Raw genomic sequence first — 20,400 nt, forward strand, 5'->3', positions numbered from 1 at the left:
ACAGTTCTATTTCCCAACAATAAATCTTTTTCGCTGAACAAATGCAACTACTTTTAAGTATAATAACAGAAATATATTATTTACAAACGTTGAATAAAACAATATTAATAACGTTGGAAATGAAGCCTAAAAGCTTAATATAGATAAAAAGTATTTAAACAGAAGTTTGTTGGAGTTCAAATATATACAAAAATTCGGCTTATGCTATTTTCACTGTACTTCGATTTCTATACTATTGTATACTTATGCTGCCATAAACATTGCCAATTTATTCCATTTTCCGTTTTGTTTTAGTTCTTCTGCGCGTCGCGTGCGGCTTGTTTTTGTTTTTAATTTTCGTCCAAATAATTTTCCACATTTTTTTTTCGGGGGCCAGAGGTTCTTTTAAAACCGGAAGTTGTTACGAATGGATCACCGTTACAGAAGATCGTTAAGGAGCTCAGCAGGTATTTAATAACAATTAAAAAATTAATAATGCAGTTGGCACAGTTGCAGAGAAGCCCACTTCAAGCACAAAGGTCAAGGTAATGCAAAAAATGCAAAAGTGCTTGAAATCATGCAATTTCTAGTTATCCCTGCCTGCTCGAAAATCACTAAAGTTTTGCATGAAAAGAGTACCCCTGCTGGCTATCGATAAGAGTTATCGCTTCGGCCCCTATCGATATTTCAAAAGTTCATCAATTTCAGCTGAAATCTCAACAAGTGCAAGTTTCGAGCTCTGTTTTAATTAAACACAGACGTGTCGCCGAACAAGTCGGCATTGTTTGGATCGGTTTTCAGGTTGCAGTGCGTGAAAATATATATATATTTTTTATTTATTTATTGCGACATCCGTGCGGCCACTCACACACACAGGCGCGATTGACAGATGTGCGACGTGCATACGTATAAAGAGCACACACTCGCACACACGCACGCAGTGCGGATGTTCTGATTTTATGCAAGAAACTGAGTTTATTTTTAAAATAAGAAGAACATCCGAAAATATAATGCCAACGAAAGGCGACGGGCGAGCGACAAAAGAGCGTTTGTAAGCGCAGAAAAAAGGGACACGGCGAAAAGGAACGGGGACGGACGATAAACCAAAATAACGGGAACATCGGCGGCGGTGGAAAATTCAGAAAATAAGAAAATCAAAACAAAAGCAAAATAAAACGACATCTGACGTGCAGCTTCAAGTGCTTTGCCCCCAGAGTACGTTTTCCCCAAATGGACTGGGTTTTTCATTTTGCGAGCAATCTGCAATCTTTCCCATTCAATTGAGGTCGCGTCGGAATCTGCATAAGTGCATAAAAAAAAATAGTAAAAATTTTAAAAATTCTGAATTCGAAACAAATAATTTCATACAGTTTTCTGAAAAGCTTTTAAAGTTGATCAATATATTGTTACCGTTAAAATTTTTATAAAAAGATATCGTTTTTATTAATAAATTAATCGCATTCATTTTAAATTATTAATCAACAGTGTAATAAACTATTTGCTATAATACTAAAACTTGCGTTCAACTACATATAAAAATAATTTAAAATTTTAACATTATAAAATGTTTTTCGAAATGATCTTAAGCAGAGTTCTTTGAAACCATAAAGTAAATAATGATCTCAGACATCGAAAAATGGGAAATTATATTACTTCCGATTCCGTCCGAGTCTGAGAGAATTTAAACGGGAAAGTCTTGCATATTAAAATGCCCAACCCCTTTGTTGTTTACTTTAATTTCGTTTTTTATTCCTTGCATATACACCCACTGACACCCACATCAACATTTACCGCTGACAGTTTCGCATGCGATTTGCTTGAAACACATTGACAGAGCCGAAATCAAGCGCCAGCAGAGTATACAGATAGCCCGGCATTTCCCATGGACGACGAACTGGAAGACAAGGTGTTCTATCAGACATACGTATCGCACATGAAAATCCTGTCCAAATTTGCGGTGGGCTTCTCGTCCATCAACTCCCCGCTGGCCTACATATGGAAGCTGTGCCGACTGTATGTCCTTCGGCCGGAGGTCATCTTCTGCGGCTTGATCCTCTTCGTCCTGTTGCTCTATTTGCAAGCGGTAGATGTGTGGAGTCGCAGCATCCTGGGACGCATCCAGGCAACCCTCGGTCGCCAGAAGGCCGTCAAGATGATGGAGCTGTCGGCCAGTGCTGGTGATCACCAGAGCTGGGAGGAGATGAAGCAGCAGAGCTCGGCCTTCGCGGTCCTGGGACGCAGGCCAAGAATGGAGGATAGGTTCGTATGAAGTCACAATTCCCAGGGATAAACTATATTGTAGATAGCACTTACATAGTAGCTGAAATATACAAAGATCTGTCACGATCGACAGCATTTTAGGATTTACAAATTGGCTAAGAGTGTTTTTATTAGATTTAAATGATCTATTGAGGAATAAATTCTTGGCAACACTCATTTTCATTCATTAAATAGCATTGCAACACTTTATAGCTATATAAATCTTTTCCATATGTCAAATTTAGACTAGATAATAATAATTTGGGTCTTTAGAAACAACTTAGTGACATCTCTATTCAAATGTACACATTCCAAGAAACTAAAGACTAAAGACTTTTATTTACATCTTAGGTTTATTATCGAGGAGAACATCAACAACAACACTGGTATCTCCTTCTTTGCCGTATTTGACGGTCATGGCGGCGAGTTTGCCGCAGACTTCGCCAAGGATGTGCTGGTGAAGAACATCTACAATAAGATCATCGAGATGTCCAAGCTTCTGAAGACGGAAGGAAATTCCGGAGATTACGATAAGAGTCCCTATTTAGCGCGCAAGCAGAGTCGCAAGGATGCAAACAAGGAGAACACAGAACCGACGGCAGGGGTGATGCGAAAGGATAGTCTAAGGAAGGCCCACAGCACCACGGCGGATTGTAGTGCTATTAAGCAAAAGACAACCGAGGCATCCATTGCCGACATCTACACAGTCCAATTAAACTCGGCGATGAGAGCCAGTGGGAATTTGGGAGCCGCCAAGGATTCCTTCCTCAACAACAACAACAACGGACAGAACGGAGCAGCCAATGCGCCACCTCCAAACTACGAAGCCAAGTGCTACATCGAACACGGACGTATTAACTTTGGTAAACTGATCACGGACGAGATCATGTCGGCCGACTACAAGCTTGTGGAGCAGGCCAAGAGAGCGGTAAGGGAACCTCTTTTTACTTAATCTTAAGAGACAATTCTAACTGATCTTAATTGCAGACCAACATTGCGGGAACCACCGCTCTAATAGCGATAGTTCAGGGCTCAAAGCTGATTGTGGCCAATGTGGGCGACTCCCGCGGAGTCATGTACGACTGGCGTGGAATCGCCATACCGCTTTCATTCGATCACAAGCCGCAGCAAGTGCGAGAACGAAAGAGAATCCACGATGCAGGCGGATTCATCGCCTTCCGAGGCGTTTGGCGTGTGGCCGGGGTGTTGGCCACGTCACGTGCTCTAGGGGACTATCCGCTTAAAGATAAGGTGGGAAAAATGGGATGGTTCCAACGAGTTACTAACGAGGCTAATCTTGACACTATTTTTAACCACACGCTTACAGAATCTGGTGATTGCTACGCCGGACATTTTGACCTTCGAACTAAACGATCACAAGTGAGTGAACAACACTTTGCAACAACAATCCAAACGACCATTTGATAGTTGTAAAGTGCATTACATTAGACCTGTATTTAATGAAATACTTTCTTATAGACCCCATTTTCTGATACTGGCATCCGATGGGCTGTGGGACACGTTCAGCAATGAGGAGGCCTGCACTTTTGCGTTGGAGCATCTGAAAGAGCCGGACTTTGGCGCCAAATCACTTGCCATGGAGTCGTATAAACGTGGCTCCGTGGACAACATCACCGTGCTGGTGATCGTCTTCAAGAACGATGTCTACAAGATTGGCAGCTCAGCGGGAAAAGCGGGAGAAGAATCCCTAAAAGTCCCAGCCAAATCTCAACCAGTTGCGCCTGCAGTTGTGCAACGCTCGAATTCAATCAAAACCAAATGAAAAACGATAGATAAGAGTGCCTGCTAAGAAATGCTCTTCAGCTTTTCTCCTAAAAATTTCCTTCTCCCCAAGAAAAACAAACGAAAGTGCCCGAATTTTTCTAGTTAGGCATTTTGCTAAATACCTTTTGACCTTTTTGTTACTTGTCCAAAGGCAGCGTTCATTCATCCCATTACAGACATGCATACACATTCATCACTCGAAAATGCGTTCATCATTTGTCTTAATATTAAGGTTGTTTGTTAGTCAATGTTGTTTTGTTTAAACAAAATATGTTTGCATCCGCCGCCACATTGCCGTGCACTCCGTTTTTCCAATTCGCACACGAAAATCATCACAGTCACTGACTCAGTCAGGGTAACATCATCACGTAACTATTTATTTAATTTATTTGTTATACGTGTAAAAGAAAACATTTTCTAAATGTCGAAATGTTTTTACGAATAAAACAATGCATACGAAACGAGAACATTTCGTTTTGCTACTTAAATTCAATTTCTAATTGTTTTTCTCAACATTATTCGTTTTGGATTTCAATGAAATGATCTGGTTTGTAGTTTAGGGATTAAAAACATCCACTTTCGATTAAAGTTTATATAAAATGTTTTCTTTATTAACATTTACTTATCTTCTGCCTAAACTAAATTGTCCCACTGTTTATACTATTCCCATCTATCCGGAGAAAACTCTATAGCCCAAAGCCTAAAGTTAAAACTAATTCAGCCGCTACAAGATACACAAATTTCAGTTAAGGACGCTTAAATTTTATTTTTGTTTTAGCTAAACAAATTTGACGCCCGTTACAAAGGTCAGTAGCTTAGTGAGCCGAAACAGACACCTGCCAGACGCGGATGGTGTTGTCGGAGTAGCCGGCGAACAGAGTCTGGCCGTCGGTGGACCAGGCCAGGGACAGGCACTGGGGCTGATCGGCCTTCGACGTGGGCGAAACGACCTCGGGGCGCAGCTCCTCAACGGTCTTCTTGCATGCCAGATCCCAGATCTTGATCGAGGGTCCGTAGGCCACGCACAGCCAGTAGCGGTTGGGCGAGAAGCACAGGGCGTTGATGATGTCGTTGTGCTCCAGAGTGTACAGGTTCTTGCCGTCATTGAGGTCCCACAGCAGGGCCTTGGAGTCCTTGCCACCTGAGGTGCACAGGGAGCCATCGGGCGAGACGGTCACCGTGTTCAGGTAGCCGTTGTGGCCGTGGTGGTTGTTCTTCAACTTGCAGTTAGCCAAGTTCCAGACCTTGACGGTGCGATCCCAGCCGCAGGACACGATGATCGGGTTGGAGTGGTTGGGCGAGAAGCGCACGCACGACACCCAGTCGGTGTGGCCATCCTCCTGGATGGTGAACTTGCACTCAGCCAGGGTGTTCCACAGCTTGATGGTCTTGTCCCGAGAGCCGGACACGATCTGACGGTTATCGGCCGAGAAGGCAACCGACAAAACGTCCTAGAAAGCGAACAAGCATTTGACGATTAGCTAATGGTATTGGTATGGTTTTCATAAAAATAATATATTTACTGGATATTTCACTGACCAACTGAATGGGCATAGTCCCAACTCAATTAGTCAGTGAACGGAATCCAGATGGGTTTCTTGCAACTAATTAGGAATCAATGGGTATCAGAGATTGTTTGCCTACTTACGATGGAGCTTCAAGCAATTTATAGCCGAGACTCGAGCGAAGGGTGAAGCGTACGTCGTACAGATGTCAACCAGTAATTCTGCCTCGCATAGGCGCAATATATATTTTTTCGATTTGTACGCGGCAAAGGCGGGCCTAACCTCACTCCTAACCTTACATTTAGCCTTTTGCCGGTACAGATCGGTTCAAAATCTCAGTTCCCTAAACGAACTAAATGCAATTGGAATCTTATCCCACCTTAGTGTGTCCCTCGAAGCGACGGGTGGTCTTGCCGGCGGCCAAATCCCACAGGCGAAGGGTCTGATCCCAGGATCCGGACAGGGCGTAGTTGCCATCGGAGGAGAGCACCACGTCGCTGATGAAGTGCGAGTGTCCGTAGAGACGCTTCTGGGGGTAGCCGTAGTTGGTGTCCTCGTCGCGGGTCAGCTTCCACACGATCAGGGTCTTGTCTGCGAATCGAGATGGTGGCCATTAATATACGCACGTGCTACCAGATAAATCCGAAGAATTTCAATGGCGATTACTTACCACGGGAGGCCGAAATTATGGTGTCGGGATCCTTGGGGTTGGTGGCGATCTGGGTGACCCATCCATTGTGGCCAATGAGGGTACCGCGCAATTGCAGGGTCTCGGACATCTTGAGTTTATATTATTTGCTACGGAGCGCGAAGGAAACACGTCCAAAGGCGCTGCAAGCTGGCAGAAAAAGAGGCAGTTCCGGTTCCAGTGCTCGCTAAGATGCCAACTGTCAGCGAGCGTTCAGTGTTGGACAGGACAAAACTATCGATAGTTTGAATTTTCTGTTACAAATAATACGTGTAAAATGTAACGTCAAATAATAATATCAAAAACTTTAAAATATATATAAAAAAAATAAATACTTTTACACCAAGTATTAATATTATTATATCTAAAGAACCCCAGAAATATTGAAGTTTAGTTTTAAAACAAATTGTGCTATTATTTAAGAAATAATCGACGCTAATGCACATCTATGAAAAGACTACTAAAGGATTTTAAAACAATCCCAATATCTTGTTGCCCAAATGCCTATGTACATACTTTTATTTTGTCACTATCACGTAATAATGTAAAAAAAACGGTGAGCGTTGATCCCACTTTATTTTCTAGTTTTACTTGGTAACTGTTGGCCAAATAGTAAGGATACCATCCACAAGTTTTAGTCGGTATTTTTGTAGAAATGTCAAGCATGCATCGCTAATCGATACACACACACACAGCGCGTTCTTAAGCGTTTCGCGGCAATCGGTCACACCGAGGGCAGTCTTTCCCTTCGTATATCGTGTCGTCGTCTCTTTTGTGAACAAAAAATACGAAGAAAATCGCCCAAATCGAGTTGATTCGATTGGCAATTGTGTGGAGATAAACGAGTGAATACGCGGTTGGCAATCGAACGCAACAGTAGTTGCTAATTTTCCTGCACCCCTGAGTTATAATAAAAGCCGTCAAAATTGAATCGACAAAGATTGACGAGACTTTTTCTTCCACCACAACTGCGATGGAGGATAAAGCAACAACAAAAGATCTTGATCAATGGATTGAGCAGTTGAACGAATGCAATCAGTTGACAGAGACACAAGTTCGCACCCTCTGCGACAAGGTAAGGCCCGGTCCTTGCCCATTTTCCCCATGCGAATTAGGAGATGTTATAAAAATAATTTTCGTCATTGCATGCGAGCGAGCGATTTTTTTTTGCAAATGGTGCTCCAACGCTGCGTGTCTCTGGCCCTCTCGCTCTTTCCAATGGGGAGAGGCGCTGAGCGGAGAGCGCGAGAGCATGATTCATGTCGTGCCCTCTTGCTCGCACAGTAGCGGCGGCTTGCGTCGCCATATTGGAATATTGGTAAATTCCAACAGCCAAGCGCCGCATTGCCGCGCACAAGTGCGAGCGGGACAACGGGACGGGCAAGTGCGTGCGTGAATGCGACAGCTAGAACAGCGCTTTGGTCTAATGGGCTAAACCTGGGCAAAAAGAGATATTTCTTTTTGTATTATTGTACAATTTGATTGTTTAACTAAAGTGCATTGTGCGTGTTTAATGTTGTTGTTATTGTGTCCACCGGAAACTGAGCACCCCCGCTCCGTGCAACCTCATGCGCGTTTTGTCGTTGCTGAGTAAATATTACTTAATGTTTTTGTGCGTCGGTGTGTGCGCGCCCCTAGAATATGTATCTATGTACCGTCGTATCTCAATTCTAGAATAATGCACTTGCATTGGTGTTTGTGTTCCTTTTTTTATGACCAACCATGTTCAATTAAACACTTTTGATATCAATTGTTTTTAATTTGCCGATTTTACCGTTCATCAGGCGCGTCGCGCACACAAACAAACAGACAAGCAAAAAGAGTGCAAGAGAGGGAGAGAAAAAGAGAGGGTGAACAGATAACGATTCATTGATTTAGGAGTAAGTGGGGTTATGTTTGCGTCACCCAAATATTTGTCAGTGTTCCCATTAGAATCTTGAATCTCCGTTCTCCCTCCGAGAAGAACGTTCTTCGCTCTTCTCGGGTGCGTCTTCTGCGGCCTCTCTCCATCCTTCCCGTTGCTACGAAAAGAAAAGCGGAGAGTACGCGGAGAGAGCACAAGCTGCATCAGTGTTTGTGCATGCATCTGTATGGGTGCGCTGGCCTCGTCATGAGTTCAAAAATTATTTTTCTTTTTTTTTTTTTTTCGATTTCTGGCCAAGCGGAAGCAACAGCCTCCAAGGTAATGCTGTGCATATGGCAAAAAATCTAATTGGCTCACGCACAAATCGCTCATTTGCGCCGCCGGATTCTACCCCCGGAACTTGTTGTCATGTCCCATTTCGTCAGCTGATAAATATAAGAATTCGCAAAGAACACGGCGGAATGGTCAAAATAAATGTGCAATTTTTGTTTGCTCATTTTGGCACATTTATGTTTGTAAAAACCGGTTTTTTTGATGCTGTATATTGACGCCCATCGGGAATTTTTGAATCGACCTTCATATTTTATTTTACTAAAGACGATAGAATACTTTCCAGAATCGTGAATTTGTTATGTTTATACGGACAACTTTTTATCGTACGTTCATCTTATCTCAACTTATTAAAAAGCTTTGCTTCCTTTGTTTTGATTTTCATACAGCTTATATTAGCAACTTAAACTTGTTTGCAACTGACGCAAAATTCGATGAGAAAATAGTTGAGGTTCTTCGCTTGTTGACCAAATCTTGACGGATAACCTTGGCCTTTGACAAGGTTTTATCATCCGCACATGCGGATCACTTTCGGTTTTCTCAGTACTTTCTGTTTCGCAGATATTCTGTCATGTCATTCACCATTCACCGAATTATGGCAGGTGAAAAAATAGAACATCAAAGTTTCCATATTACTTTCATTTGGTTAACTATTTACACACAAACGTAACAAAAATGTTTTGTAATTTCCGGAAATTTTGCTACATGTTTATGTTTTTCTTATAGGAAGTAGCAATGTTTAGGTACACAGTTTTATAGGGTTTTGCGGGAAGCTATTTTCAGAATTACCCAAGAGATTGAGTTTTGATGCCATTAAAATTTCTTGTGGGATGTTTAAAGAGAACAAGTGATATTTATTTCCCTCGATTCTCTGTAAAAAAACGCATGCACTTATCCAATATATTTGTTTTAATTTCTCTTCTAGTTACAAGCTATTTTTAGAGTACACTTTGAGTGTTGGCGTTGAGTCATTAAGTATAGTGAATAATGTACAAAGTACTAATCGTTTTATTTATCTTTTCTGACCCTGGAAACGATTTGGGCTAGATTATGTTAATCAGTATTTTAATATTGGTATTCAAAGTTGTTTATTCGGTTATTCGAATAGGGAGGTAACATTAAAACGTATCTCCCTAAAAATATCCATAAATAAATTGCTGATTGGTCTACTGTTTCCATTTCTTTACAGGCCAAGGAGATTCTCTCCAAGGAGTCCAATGTGCAGGAGGTAAAATGCCCGGTGACAGTGTGCGGAGATGTCCACGGTCAGTTTCACGACCTCATGGAGCTCTTCCGGATAGGCGGCAAGTCTCCGGACACCAACTACCTGTTCATGGGCGACTACGTGGACCGTGGATACTACTCCGTGGAGACCGTGACCCTTCTGGTGGCCCTGAAGGTTCGCTATCGCGAGCGCATCACCATCCTGCGCGGTAACCACGAGTCGCGCCAGATCACACAGGTGTACGGCTTCTACGACGAGTGCCTGCGCAAGTATGGCAATGCCAACGTTTGGAAGTACTTCACGGATCTGTTCGACTACTTGCCACTGACGGCACTCGTCGACGGGCAGATCTTCTGCCTGCACGGAGGCCTCAGTCCCTCGATCGACAGTCTGGATCACATTCGGGCCCTCGATCGCTTGCAGGAGGTTCCGCACGAGGGTCCCATGTGCGATCTGCTCTGGTCCGATCCCGATGACAGGGGTGGCTGGGGAATCTCGCCTCGTGGCGCCGGTTACACCTTTGGCCAGGTGAGTGTTGTCTGCATGTTGGCTATTTCTCAATAAAATTCGGAGCTGATTTGCCTAGCTTGGATACTTGGAAATTTATTCTTTAATCACATTGTAAAATTGTTAAGTGAAATACATCTGAAGACCCGATTAAAACTAAGCTGAACAAAAATTGTCTGCTCAAAAGCATGCAAATATATTCTAGATAAATTTTTTATTGATCTTAATAGGAAATTTTATCGGGGCATGCACTTGATGAAAATCAATAATCAGTAATCGAAGTCTACTGCTGATATAGGCCCAACTGATAACGCAATCAATGGAAAGAGCTTTCGTTATAAATTGTTTTGACATTTCAAACCGTCAACTACAAAACAAATTTTAACTATCCAAATCGAATTTCATTGAGAAAGAGCCAATTACTTCTATAAGCATTTTTACTAATATTTCCATTTTATTTGAAGGATATTTCGGAAACCTTTAACAACACAAACGGCCTGACACTGGTGTCGCGCGCCCATCAGCTGGTGATGGAGGGCTACAACTGGTGTCACGATCGCAATGTGGTCACAATATTCTCAGCGCCAAACTATTGCTACCGCTGTGGCAACCAAGCGGCTCTTATGGAACTGGATGATTCACTTAAATTTTCATTGTGAGTGGCAATTCGCTTGAGCTGCCTTTAAATGCGGCATGTCTGACTAATCTAATCGTTTGCATTTATTTTAGCCTACAATTTGATCCAGCACCCAGGCGCGGGGAGCCTCATGTTACGCGAAGAACACCCGATTATTTCCTTTAAGCTGGATTGCTCGCACCTACGCAGCTTACATTTACACATATTACATCGCATTATAACAACAAGAAGAACCGAAACAATATATAATATATACAAATCCAACCAGCAGCAACAAAATAAACAAAATGGCAAGTGCTGTCGAAAAAAAAACTACCATAAAAAACAACCCAAAACTAAAAACCTCGATGCATTTGTTTTGTGGAGGTCGTTTTAAACAGAGAGCAGTGGAAGAGATATTGTATAAACAAAGAAAAAAAAAGTAACCATAACAGTCGAGAACACAAAAATGCATTGAACAGTTATTGTTGTTGGCCACAGTTTAAAAGAAAAGGAAAAAACCGGAAATGTCGCCAGCGGGGGCGGCAGGCAGAAAATTTATATCAAAGATAAAGGGGAGGAGCAGAAGGAGAAGCAGTATACAGAAATGATACAATCCAATCGAACCTACCAACCAACCCAGAAACCAAGCAACAAAACCGCAAGCAACAAGAAGAACTACAACTACTTAGCTAAATTTGTTAATTTATAAAAATAACGAACTAAGCGTCGCAGCAGAAAGCCAGGGAGCAGGAGTGATGGATGGATGGACTCATGGATTATGACGTGATGTGTGTGTGGGCGGAAGGGGCTGACAAAGGACTAAACGGGACGAAAGGACGAACGCCAGGACGTAGCAGCATAAGCAAGCAGCAGCGGTAGCAGCAGCAGAAGCAGAAGCAGACGACCCACGACCGACAAAGCAGGAAGATAACGATGAAGCAGCAGCAAAAAAGTAGGAGCAGTATGTGGCAGGAGCAGCAGCGAACGCCATTGCGATGGGGGAAGCGCGGGGCGGGCCAGCGATTTATATAAAAACAAAAATTATAAAAAAGAAAATAAGGAAATACAACAAATTTAATATTACTGATTAAAATTAAATAAAAAAAAGCGAATAAAACTATTAAAAAACAAACAAAAAAGCAAAGAAAAATGATTAAAAAAAATTCATTATCAATTAAGTTCATATGTAACTTTAATAATAATAAAAGAAAGAAAAAAAAAACAAACAAACAATTCCCACCTGCCGACGAAGAGAGCCATCGAAGAGCGCGCGTTCAAGGGAGAAAGTCCTTTAAGAGAGACCCATGCGAACGATTTTGGTTTTTCGTTCTGGCAATGACGCTCCCTTTTGGCCTGCGGGCTCCTTTGGTAGTGTGTATGCGAACATGGCCAAGTTAACACGAGGCCACCACGACGAGCGGAAGTCGAGCCTCAAACGGGCCACCTAATTGAGACCACAAAGGAGGCGATATGGGTGTGGGGGAGGTGATATATGGATGGATGGCAGAGGGCAGATAGAAGGGACGGAGGTCGTGGTGCCAGCCAACCAATGATGCCCAAGTCAAAATCTAAATCAGAGCCGGGCTGCCTTTGATTCCCAGCGAAAGCGAAAGCAAAAATCTTGCCAACTTTGTATAAATTTTTGCATATTTTAGCAGCCGCCCACACGAACTGTCAAAAGTCATGTACAGTGGTCGCTCTCTATTGTTTCTGTTTACAAAGTATTTTGGAAACTATTTCGATTGGATTTGATGTTCCTGATAATTTAGTTGGTTATTTAACTTTAGCATACGAATGAAAAGTATATTAAGAGCAAGAAAGTAAACGATATATAAATAATAAACATTTGGCAATAGTAGAAACCCTAGAATATATGGATTATTCTGAGATAAGCAGTTCGTGCACCGCCAGTTGGCACTGTATCCACATGAGTTTTGGTCTGGATGAAAATCTAAATTTGAGAACATGCTGGATCGAGGATGGGGACTCTCAAGTGCCCAAGAACTTGGCGAGCAAACAACCATACCCATACGTACACCTACCGAGACTTGTCATCTATCATGCCCCAACAAACCCGAAACCAGAACAGGAGCTCCACAGGATGCTGGGGGGAGGTAATTGTCGCCCTGGCTGCTGTGGAGAGGCCATGGAGTTGGGGCTGGATTTTCAGTTGTAAAAGAGGGGAGCGTGGAGGGGGGGGGGTTCAGTTGGAGGCCCTGGAGCAGATTGTATTTGTCGTGCAGGCAGCGACGTCGACGACGACTGCGGCGTATGCGACATGGAAAATCCATTATCACGAAGTGAATTTTTACTGAAAAATTTACATACCCTCTCCAGTAACCCAACGCACCGCACCGCACCCCCCGCAGTCTCATATAAATGTGGAAATAAATCCTGAGTGCGTGTTCAAGGAGGCGCAAGGGGGCGTGGCGGGTGAGGATGCTCGGCATGAATATAACCCACAGAAATACAACTCTATTTGATGGCCTGTTATTAAGTAAAGGAATGCCACAGAAAAGTTGCCCAGCAAGATGAATCCTAGGTAGATTTTGTATTTAATTAAAGGCATAAATTCAAAACGATGAAAGATACTCGTTTTGGGTTGGCCCCTTAAAACACTTGGCAAATATTTGGTATCATAATAACTTAATATTGGAAATATAATATTTAAATTGAATAGTAAGGTAGCATTGCATACTATATCAGGTACAAAGATTTCGAGAAATCCACTGATTTTATAGCAGCAGTAATCCGCAGATTTGTTAAGTGTATTCTGACTCTTGCTCACAGATGATGGTCGAAAATGTTCGGATCATAAAACAAAAGTAAGTGAATCGGTATGATGGATACGGTTAAGGTTACGGTCGGAATGGAATGGGGGGGAATGTGGGGTATGCTGCCACTGAAGGTAGCCTAAATATTAAAAATTTAAATGAACTGCTCCGTTTTTACGATTTTGTCCTTAGTTTACGACTGATTTTTCCGAGGGACAGAAAGAGAGGGCGAGCCTAAACAAACGTTTTGTATTTTTATCGTCTGTGTGTGGGCGCTTTTTCGGGTGGATAATTTCGGGGCTAGTATGTTTGGTGGTTGGATTTGCAGGGGGGGGGGGGGCGGTTGGCGTAGCTTTTACGATGCAAATTTGTTGCCATAAAATTGAAGAGTGTAGCCAAAAGTGAAGCGCTTTGCCTAAATAAACTTTGCAGACTACAATGATGATGATGAGTTGCCATTCCCGCTCCGGTTGATGATGATGATGCCTCTGTGAAATATTTGGGACTGAATACTCCGTTTCTACGGCCACGTGCGGGCTCTGTGAAAAAGGTTGAAAGGTCAGGCCTGCAACTCACACGTTCCCTGGGAAAATTACTAGGTGGGTGGGTGGCTGGCCCACAGATCCGATGGCGAGATTGCCTCTTTTTCCGTGGCAGGGGGGCTGGCGAAAAATCAACGAAAATCGATTGCCGCTAAATACCCAAAAAGTTTGGGGAGCCGAGGAGTTAACGTAACGTTGTTAACTCAACTCAGCATCAAACTTGGCCATATACAAAAAGTTTTCCCAACTCTCCAGCTTGTTCTTCTTTTTCATCGCTATTATTGTTGTTGTTTCGGCTGCCATTCCCTTTGGCTGATAAATCCCCAACGATTTGCGTCTCAGACTCAGCCAGTTTTTCTGTATATATGTATATATTTAAATTTTCAGTCGTTTTTTGTGCACTCGGCACTTGAAGCGTGTTGAAAGGGTATGTAGCAACTGTGGGAAATTCTATTTGGATCGAGGTCTTTGAGGGCGAAAATATTTGGGATGCCAAATTTAACAAGTAGCACTTAATACAGGTGATTTAGTACTTAGTTAGCTCAATTATTGTGGCTTACGAACTCGTCTGCAGACACGAATAAAAATGGGGGATATGTAATATGTTTATTTATTCGCAATTCGTTAAGTGTTAGCAATGCTTACATATGTTGCTTTTAAATCATTAACAGTTCACAGAAGTTTATCTCTAATTTTAAACTAAATAAATTTAATATATGTATTTATTAAACATCGTCACAAAAGGTATGTTAAATTCTGTACTATACTAACAACTTCAACATGGGAATTTATTTACATTTAAGTAAATACAATTGAGTAAAGTGGATCCTGTTGAACTACCTTTGTTTAGTACTAATTCCTTTGGGTTGTTGGCAAGGTATCCAACGTATCTTTAGTGTGAGCCCAGCAACTGCTTAGCAACTAATCTAACTTAAACTGAAACTTATTGCACTGTCCGATTAGATAAGATAATTAATGTGAGACTTTAGACAACAAGCAGATAGACGTAGCTACTTTTTGTGGGGGTCAATGGGAATGGAATATTAAATTAGTAATTAGCTCAGCAGCGTCAGCAACAACAACCAGATGTTGTCACAGCCAGCCTCCCACCTTCTATACCCCCCACTGCCCCTCCCTTCGCTTTTCCCGCTCGGAAAAACTTTTTCTTTCCCTAACCGAAACGAGACCTTAGTTTGCTCTTTTGCTTTTACTTTTGTTTCGTTTCCGTTTTCACCTGCAGGAATTACTCAAATTTATCTACGTGTGTTGTAGCTTTTAGGGCATTTCGCTAGTCACTCTACGGCCTGCAAACAGTGAACTCTCGATAATTGCTTAATTTGGTCGTTAGACGATGATGTTTACATGGACAATTTTAGAACTATATCGCTCATTCGCCGTGTTGCACTCATAAAAAGTTTATTTCATCCAATAAATGGCTTGAAGAGAAATGAATTATCAAACTTAAATAAAAATTATAAGAATGCTTTTTGTTGTATTAAGACGCTGTTTAGTTGGTCTTGTTAGTTGATGATATATCTATCCTATACCTAAAAACATGTATTTAAGTATATCTATTTATTTAGTAAATTATTTAAAGGCCGGACTGTGTTTGCATTGTATTTTTGTTTCTACTTTGTCGCTTATTGTTGTATTTTGGTCTTTTTGCTACGGGCATTGACTGACTTCCTTCCTGGCTGCCAGGATGAAATGCGTGGGCGTGGTAAGGGGGCGGAGGAGCCGAGTAGGAGGAAGAAGAAGATGAAATCTCCTCTTTTTGGAGCCTGTTGGCTCGTCTTCTCGGTTGCGTGTTTCGCTTCTGTACGTTTTCTATTGCTGCTTCCTTCCGATATTCCCTCTACTTTGACCTCCCCAACCTCACTTCCGTGTTGTATTTGTATTTTTCTTTTCTCCGACGTTTTTTTTCCTCTGTTTTTCGGTTTTCTGCTTTTCTTTTGGACATTTTTTTCTTTATTTCCCAGTGAATTTGGTTGTCTCGCACGTGAGCCGCATAATGAAATTTGCCACTCCCTATTGTCTCTGTGTGTGTGTGTCGCCCTTGTGTGTGTGTGTTGGCCCAGCTGCTTAGCCTAATCTGATGTCGCCTTAAAGAGATGTCATTGCTGCCACCCCCAACCCATGCCGCCATCAGTACGCCAACCTCCGCCACCAGGCCCCCAAAATGATGCTCTCGACTTAATGCTAAGGAATCTCGGCCTGAATTGGTCTTGCCTTTCCGTCTTGGTCCTGTTTGTCGGCTTATTTGCATGTGCTTTGCCCAAAAGGTGACAACACCAAATGTTCAATGTGCCAAAAAACAAGCTACCATCATCGACATTACCCAACAAACAGACACAAAAACTACATTAGAACGTACGGCACTTAGGACTATGGGATACCTATTAGGAATCGGCATTCGCTAGAAAAACTTTAAATTTTGGTTAGATCCAGAAATATGCTAAAATAAATTATAGAAACTAAGGTATTAAATATTAATTTTCTATTTTTTCAGTTCAGTTCACAAATATACAATAACAAGTTACAGGTTTTAATAATATACCTTTTATTGATTGATTTCCTTCACTACTCATGGCGAACATACATACCCTGTAATTCAGAGACCAGGAAGTACAAAAGCACACACCCATAGAGCACAGACAGCTTGAGGTCTTAGCTGGACCAATGTCTGACCCCTCCCCAAACGTGGTCTCTTTTTACCAGCCCCCCCCCCCCCCCCCAACACACACAAACCTATAGCTTCACACTTTTTGGCTGCGCTGTGCTTTCAAGTGGAAAATTACTTTCGCAGCTTTATGATGCGGAAATTATATGAAAATCATGGCGAATTTGCCTTGCAAGGAATGCCAGCGAGTCGAGTCCACCAGCCACTGGGATCCGTGCTCCGTATTCCGTGTTTCGAGTTCTGAGAGTTCTGAGTTTCCACCGCCGGAATTCGCATCCCGTACATCTGCATATGTAGCACGGCTATCTGTGGACCCGATCAAGGCGCCAGCCACGCCCACTGGCCCCAGCGCCCGTCGCATAATGAAACGAGCTTTTGCTTTTGCTTTTCCTTTCGACTTTGGCGCGTCGTTGACAACTTGTGGTGCCCCTCATCCGCGGCTCATCTCTGCCCAAGCTCCAGCACACTGAGAACTATTTAAATCAAGTTTGATTATAATATGAAATTATAATCAATTTGAGCTTGTTGTACGATTTTAGAGCACAGTTTTGTTTGAAAAATAAACACCCAGATATTCCAGACAAATTACTATTAGCATCCAATTTAAGATTCCACGCCCATTTAAGTAGGCAACATATTTTTAGACATACTCCTTTTTTTTGAAGGTACTTCTTTCATGAAGGTAAAACACTAAAAAGTCTTTACTTACTTACTTTGCTATTTGGGAAACATATTTTATCCCAGTGCAGCCCACTCGCAATCCAGCGAGCAGCTGCTGACTAGCTCCATTTCCATTTGAATTAGCATAAAACGAGGCGGCTTACGTCTGTCTTTTGGATCGGGGATGGGGGCGTGGCAAGGGGGTGAATCCGTATCCGAATCAAAGCCAAAAATGGTAAGGGGATGGGAATGGGGATGGGGACGGTGGTCCTGCGGCAGAGATATCATCTGTTGCTGCTGCCGTGGAACTGAAGCTTCTGTTTCGTAGCTTCGTTATCTTTTTAACTTGCTGGCTGTCGTTTATTTAACTGATAATGATTTGATGGCAGTTGGCTAAGCTTCCAACAAAGCCCGTTTCTCAACTCAGCCCACTTTCATTTCCATTCCCATTTCCACGCCCATTTCCACGCCCATTCCTCGCCATTTACTGAGGTCAATTACACGCTTTCGATTAAATTTACCACGGATGCTCGATGTATTTGTTGTTGTGTTTGGTGTTGACAGGGAACAGCTGGAAGATCCTGCCATTCCGCATCTCTATTGCTGTCCCGCTTCCGCCTCGGAGTATCCTTGGCATGTAGGTGTGTGTGCGTGCTTGTGTGACTGTGTGCGTGTGTGTGTGTGGCACAAATAAAGTTGAATTATTATTTTTCTTTATGCTTCCAGGAGGCGGGCGCTGTGGTTGGGGGCGTGGTGCGTGCCTGGAATGCTCAAGTGTTGCCAAGTTGCATATTCGCTTCGTTATCCCATCGGGCTAACACCAACACACACACACACACATCCATACAGTAAGGATATGTGCTTTAAAAAGGGGATTACTAAAATATCGTATTGGATATTTAACACGGCGAATTCTTTAGCATATTCTTGAATATCTTTACCACTTAAAAAACGCATGCCAGCATGTCCAAAATATGCTAAATAATTTAGCGTTTTCAGTTTTCCTGCAACTTTAATAAAATACCCAAAAAAATAGTGAGGTGGTTCTTTCAATTTTAAAAGTACATGTATGGTAAAAACTTTGAGTTGTTTATGTGCGAAATTTGAGTTGATTTTAATTAGTTTGTTGTCGGTCTTAAATTTCAGTGGGTTTTCATTTGCTTCGCCACGAGTGATTTTTTTGTTGTTTCCTCATTTTCCGCCATTTAGGCTTTTCTTTTTGTGCGGTACGTAAAAGTTTATTACCGTAAAGAGTAAGCGAATTTAGTGAGAATGCCTAATTTCATACACGTAAATATTTACACTTGCATGTTTACAATGTGCATATAAAATATAAAAATGAGAAGTACACCCAATGAAAGCAGTCTTTGTAAATAACCACACCTAAGTTTTTTAAACTTTTACCCGCATTTAATTCGTTTAATGTATTTACAAATAAATGCTTTGGACTACTTTTTATATATATCTACATCGCTTAAAGTAATTCGTTTGTAGATTGAAGTACTTTTGATTTAAATGTTACATTTTATTTTATATTATACATATAATGATTGTGCTCGTTGTTATACATCAAATCAAAACAAAGAACGTTCTTTTAAACCAACATAGTAGTGAAGTACTGGATTACATCATCGTAGATCTTGGATTCCTGGGCCACAAGGACGACGTCGATGACGCAGTTTAACTCGAAGCACATCAGCGGTTCTTTGGACTTCGACTTCAAGGTAGTGATTGTGGGTCTTATATTCAAGGCGCTTAGTAGGCTCATGGCTTTTTGCTGAGAGCTGTGGTACTCGTCAGAATGGATTACCTTAAAAGCAGCTTCCTTAAGGAGTGGATCAAAATTTTTGAAGTAGTTGTGGCGATCGAAAAAGCTAAAAAAAAAGTCCATGCGCATTCTGCTCGCCGCCTCCAAATCCTCCGAAGAGTCGAGAACTTCTGGTAGTTTGAAAGTTGCCATGAATTTTAGACCGTCTGGAGTACTAATTGGCTGACTAATTTCAATGAAGGACTGTGACAGCTCGTTTATGCAAGGACTACTTTCTCTTCTCATCGTCATCAATATACATTCACAATTATCGGCATATACGATAGTTAAAGCATGCATCCCTATTAAGAAATCGACTTAAAAAAAATATATATCTAACCAAAAGCTTGGTATTTTTTAACATCCTAATTTTTGTACTTCAGTAAGCCTTTCCCTGACACTCATTTTCATACGAAAATTTATAAATTGGTGCCAAAACTCGATAGTTGGCAATGAGCGAACCGCTCTCGGGTCGGTGGCTGCGTTTCGTTTACAATGGCCTGTTGTTGGCTTCGGCTGTCTGTACCGGCCGTAAAATGCTGCCGGAGGAGCACCCCTTCGCCATGGTCGCTTGTGTTGTGGTCGGATTCTCGGCGGTATTTGGACTGCTCCGGGTAATCTTCGCCAGCGGACAGCCGGAGGAGTGCCAACAACTGAGGGATATAACCAGTGGAGTCCTGGAACTGGCACCTTTGCCCCTGGCCAATATGGATTTCTATATGCAGTCCACCGGGTTGAGTCCCATTGCCTTGGGACATGCCTTCTTCGTGCTTCCACTGTTTTGCGATTTGGGTTGCAGCCTGGCGAAAGATCGGCGAGATTGTGCCTTCAGCGACAGCTTGCGGAATCTCACGGTTCTGGGCAATATTGTGTCCCTCGGCTTTCTGGCCTATGTGGAGCGAAATTTTCTCTATTTGCGAATGGTGCTGGTCATGATTGTGGTCAAGTATGGTGTGGTTCTGGTGGACAGCATCAAGGAGGACGCCGGAGAGGATCTGCAGGTGTGCGGCACAGCGCTTTTTATGCACCTGCTCGGCAAGGCCGTGGTGTCCTCCACTACGTGACCCGATCCTTGGGTTAAACCCTAACCGCGCTCCGCTTCGAGGGTTTCATTGTACCGCTTAATTTTCCATGAATAGAGTTTTGACCCGTATTAAATTTCATTTCACCCGCTTT

The 20,400-nt window shown here is 42.3% G+C and overlaps 4 protein-coding genes, 1 non-coding gene and 1 pseudogene across 14 annotated transcripts; 3 read left to right on the forward strand and 3 right to left on the reverse strand.

Moving 5' to 3' along the window:
- Positions 1-171: 171 nt before the first annotated feature.
- On the reverse strand, positions 172-481 carry asRNA:CR45008 (antisense RNA:CR45008). The gene has a single exon (NR_124139.1).
- Positions 289-4,488, forward strand: CG7115 (uncharacterized protein). Of its 5 annotated transcripts, none has more exons than NM_001273286.1 (6): positions 289-446; positions 2,061-2,238; positions 2,590-3,166; positions 3,226-3,489; positions 3,566-3,618; positions 3,718-4,488. In NM_001273286.1, the coding sequence occupies exons 1-6, from the start codon at positions 407-409 to the stop codon at positions 4,019-4,021; spliced, it is 1,416 nt and encodes a 471-aa protein (NP_001260215.1). In that variant the 5' UTR covers positions 289-406; the 3' UTR covers positions 4,022-4,488. The 5 variants fall into 5 exon arrangements, with proteins under 5 accessions (NP_001260215.1, NP_001260214.1, NP_723320.1 ...); NM_001273285.1 differs by having other exon boundaries at positions 2,067-2,238; NM_164774.3 differs by lacking the exon at positions 289-446 and adding an exon at positions 673-1,194 and having other exon boundaries at positions 1,780-2,238.
- On the reverse strand, positions 4,485-6,453 carry Rack1 (Receptor of activated protein kinase C 1). Of its 4 annotated transcripts, none has more exons than NM_001273289.1 (3): positions 6,199-6,384; positions 5,908-6,119; positions 4,485-5,474 (listed from the first exon to the last, which is right to left on the reverse strand). In NM_001273289.1, the coding sequence occupies exons 1-3, from the start codon at positions 6,305-6,307 to the stop codon at positions 4,839-4,841; spliced, it is 957 nt and encodes a 318-aa protein (NP_001260218.1). In that variant the 5' UTR covers positions 6,308-6,384; the 3' UTR covers positions 4,485-4,838. The 4 variants fall into 4 exon arrangements, with proteins under 4 accessions (NP_001260218.1, NP_001285723.1, NP_477269.1 ...); NM_001298794.1 differs by having other exon boundaries at positions 4,767-5,474; positions 6,199-6,453; NM_057921.4 differs by having other exon boundaries at positions 4,767-5,474.
- Positions 6,454-6,787: 334 nt separating this feature from the next.
- Positions 6,788-12,714, forward strand: mts (microtubule star). 3 transcript variants are annotated; one of them, NM_001298795.1, is made up of 4 exons: positions 6,788-7,291; positions 9,600-10,163; positions 10,607-10,797; positions 10,872-12,714. In NM_001298795.1, the coding sequence occupies exons 1-4, from the start codon at positions 7,190-7,192 to the stop codon at positions 10,942-10,944; spliced, it is 930 nt and encodes a 309-aa protein (NP_001285724.1). In that variant the 5' UTR covers positions 6,788-7,189; the 3' UTR covers positions 10,945-12,714. The 3 variants fall into 3 exon arrangements, with proteins under 3 accessions (NP_001285724.1, NP_476805.1, NP_001285725.1); NM_057457.4 differs by having other exon boundaries at positions 6,931-7,291; positions 10,872-11,806; NM_001298796.1 differs by having other exon boundaries at positions 6,931-7,291; positions 10,872-11,262.
- A 6,200-nt stretch (positions 12,715-18,914) lies between these two features.
- CR43100 lies at positions 18,915-19,552 on the reverse strand (annotated as a pseudogene).
- A 37-nt stretch (positions 19,553-19,589) lies between these two features.
- CG14537 (uncharacterized protein) lies at positions 19,590-20,400 on the forward strand. Its single transcript, NM_135311.3, has one exon. The coding sequence runs from the start codon at positions 19,677-19,679 to the stop codon at positions 20,286-20,288; it is 612 nt and encodes a 203-aa protein (NP_609155.1). The 5' UTR covers positions 19,590-19,676; the 3' UTR covers positions 20,289-20,400.

Source organism: Drosophila melanogaster, chromosome 2L, assembly GCF_000001215.4.
Source record: "Drosophila melanogaster chromosome 2L".
Taxonomy (NCBI): Eukaryota; Metazoa; Arthropoda; class Insecta; order Diptera; family Drosophilidae; genus Drosophila; species Drosophila melanogaster.

Coding starts and splice junctions, on each gene's coding strand:
- CG7115 (NM_164774.3), top strand. CDS start 1,862: ATGGACGACGAACTGGAAGACAAGGTGTTCTATCAGACATACGTATCG. Junction 2,239..2,589: donor AGGCCAAGAATGGAGGATAG/GTTCGTATGAAG, acceptor TTTACATCTTAG/GTTTATTATCGAGGAGAACA. Junction 3,490..3,565: donor ACTATCCGCTTAAAGATAAG/GTGGGAAAAATG, acceptor ACACGCTTACAG/AATCTGGTGATTGCTACGCC.
- Rack1 (NM_001273289.1), bottom strand. CDS start 6,307: ATGTCCGAGACCCTGCAATTGCGCGGTACCCTCATTGGCCACAATGGA. Junction 6,120..6,198: donor CATAATTTCGGCCTCCCGTG/GTAAGTAATCGC, acceptor CTCGATTCGCAG/ACAAGACCCTGATCGTGTGG. Junction 5,475..5,907: donor GCTTCGAGGGACACACTAAG/GTGGGATAAGAT, acceptor TTCGCTTTCTAG/GACGTTTTGTCGGTTGCCTT.
- CG14537 (NM_135311.3), top strand. CDS start 19,677: ATGAGCGAACCGCTCTCGGGTCGGTGGCTGCGTTTCGTTTACAATGGC.
- mts (NM_001298795.1), top strand. CDS start 7,190: ATGGAGGATAAAGCAACAACAAAAGATCTTGATCAATGGATTGAGCAG. Junction 7,292..9,599: donor TTCGCACCCTCTGCGACAAG/GTAAGGCCCGGT, acceptor ATTTCTTTACAG/GCCAAGGAGATTCTCTCCAA. Junction 10,798..10,871: donor GATTCACTTAAATTTTCATT/GTGAGTGGCAAT, acceptor CATTTATTTTAG/CCTACAATTTGATCCAGCAC.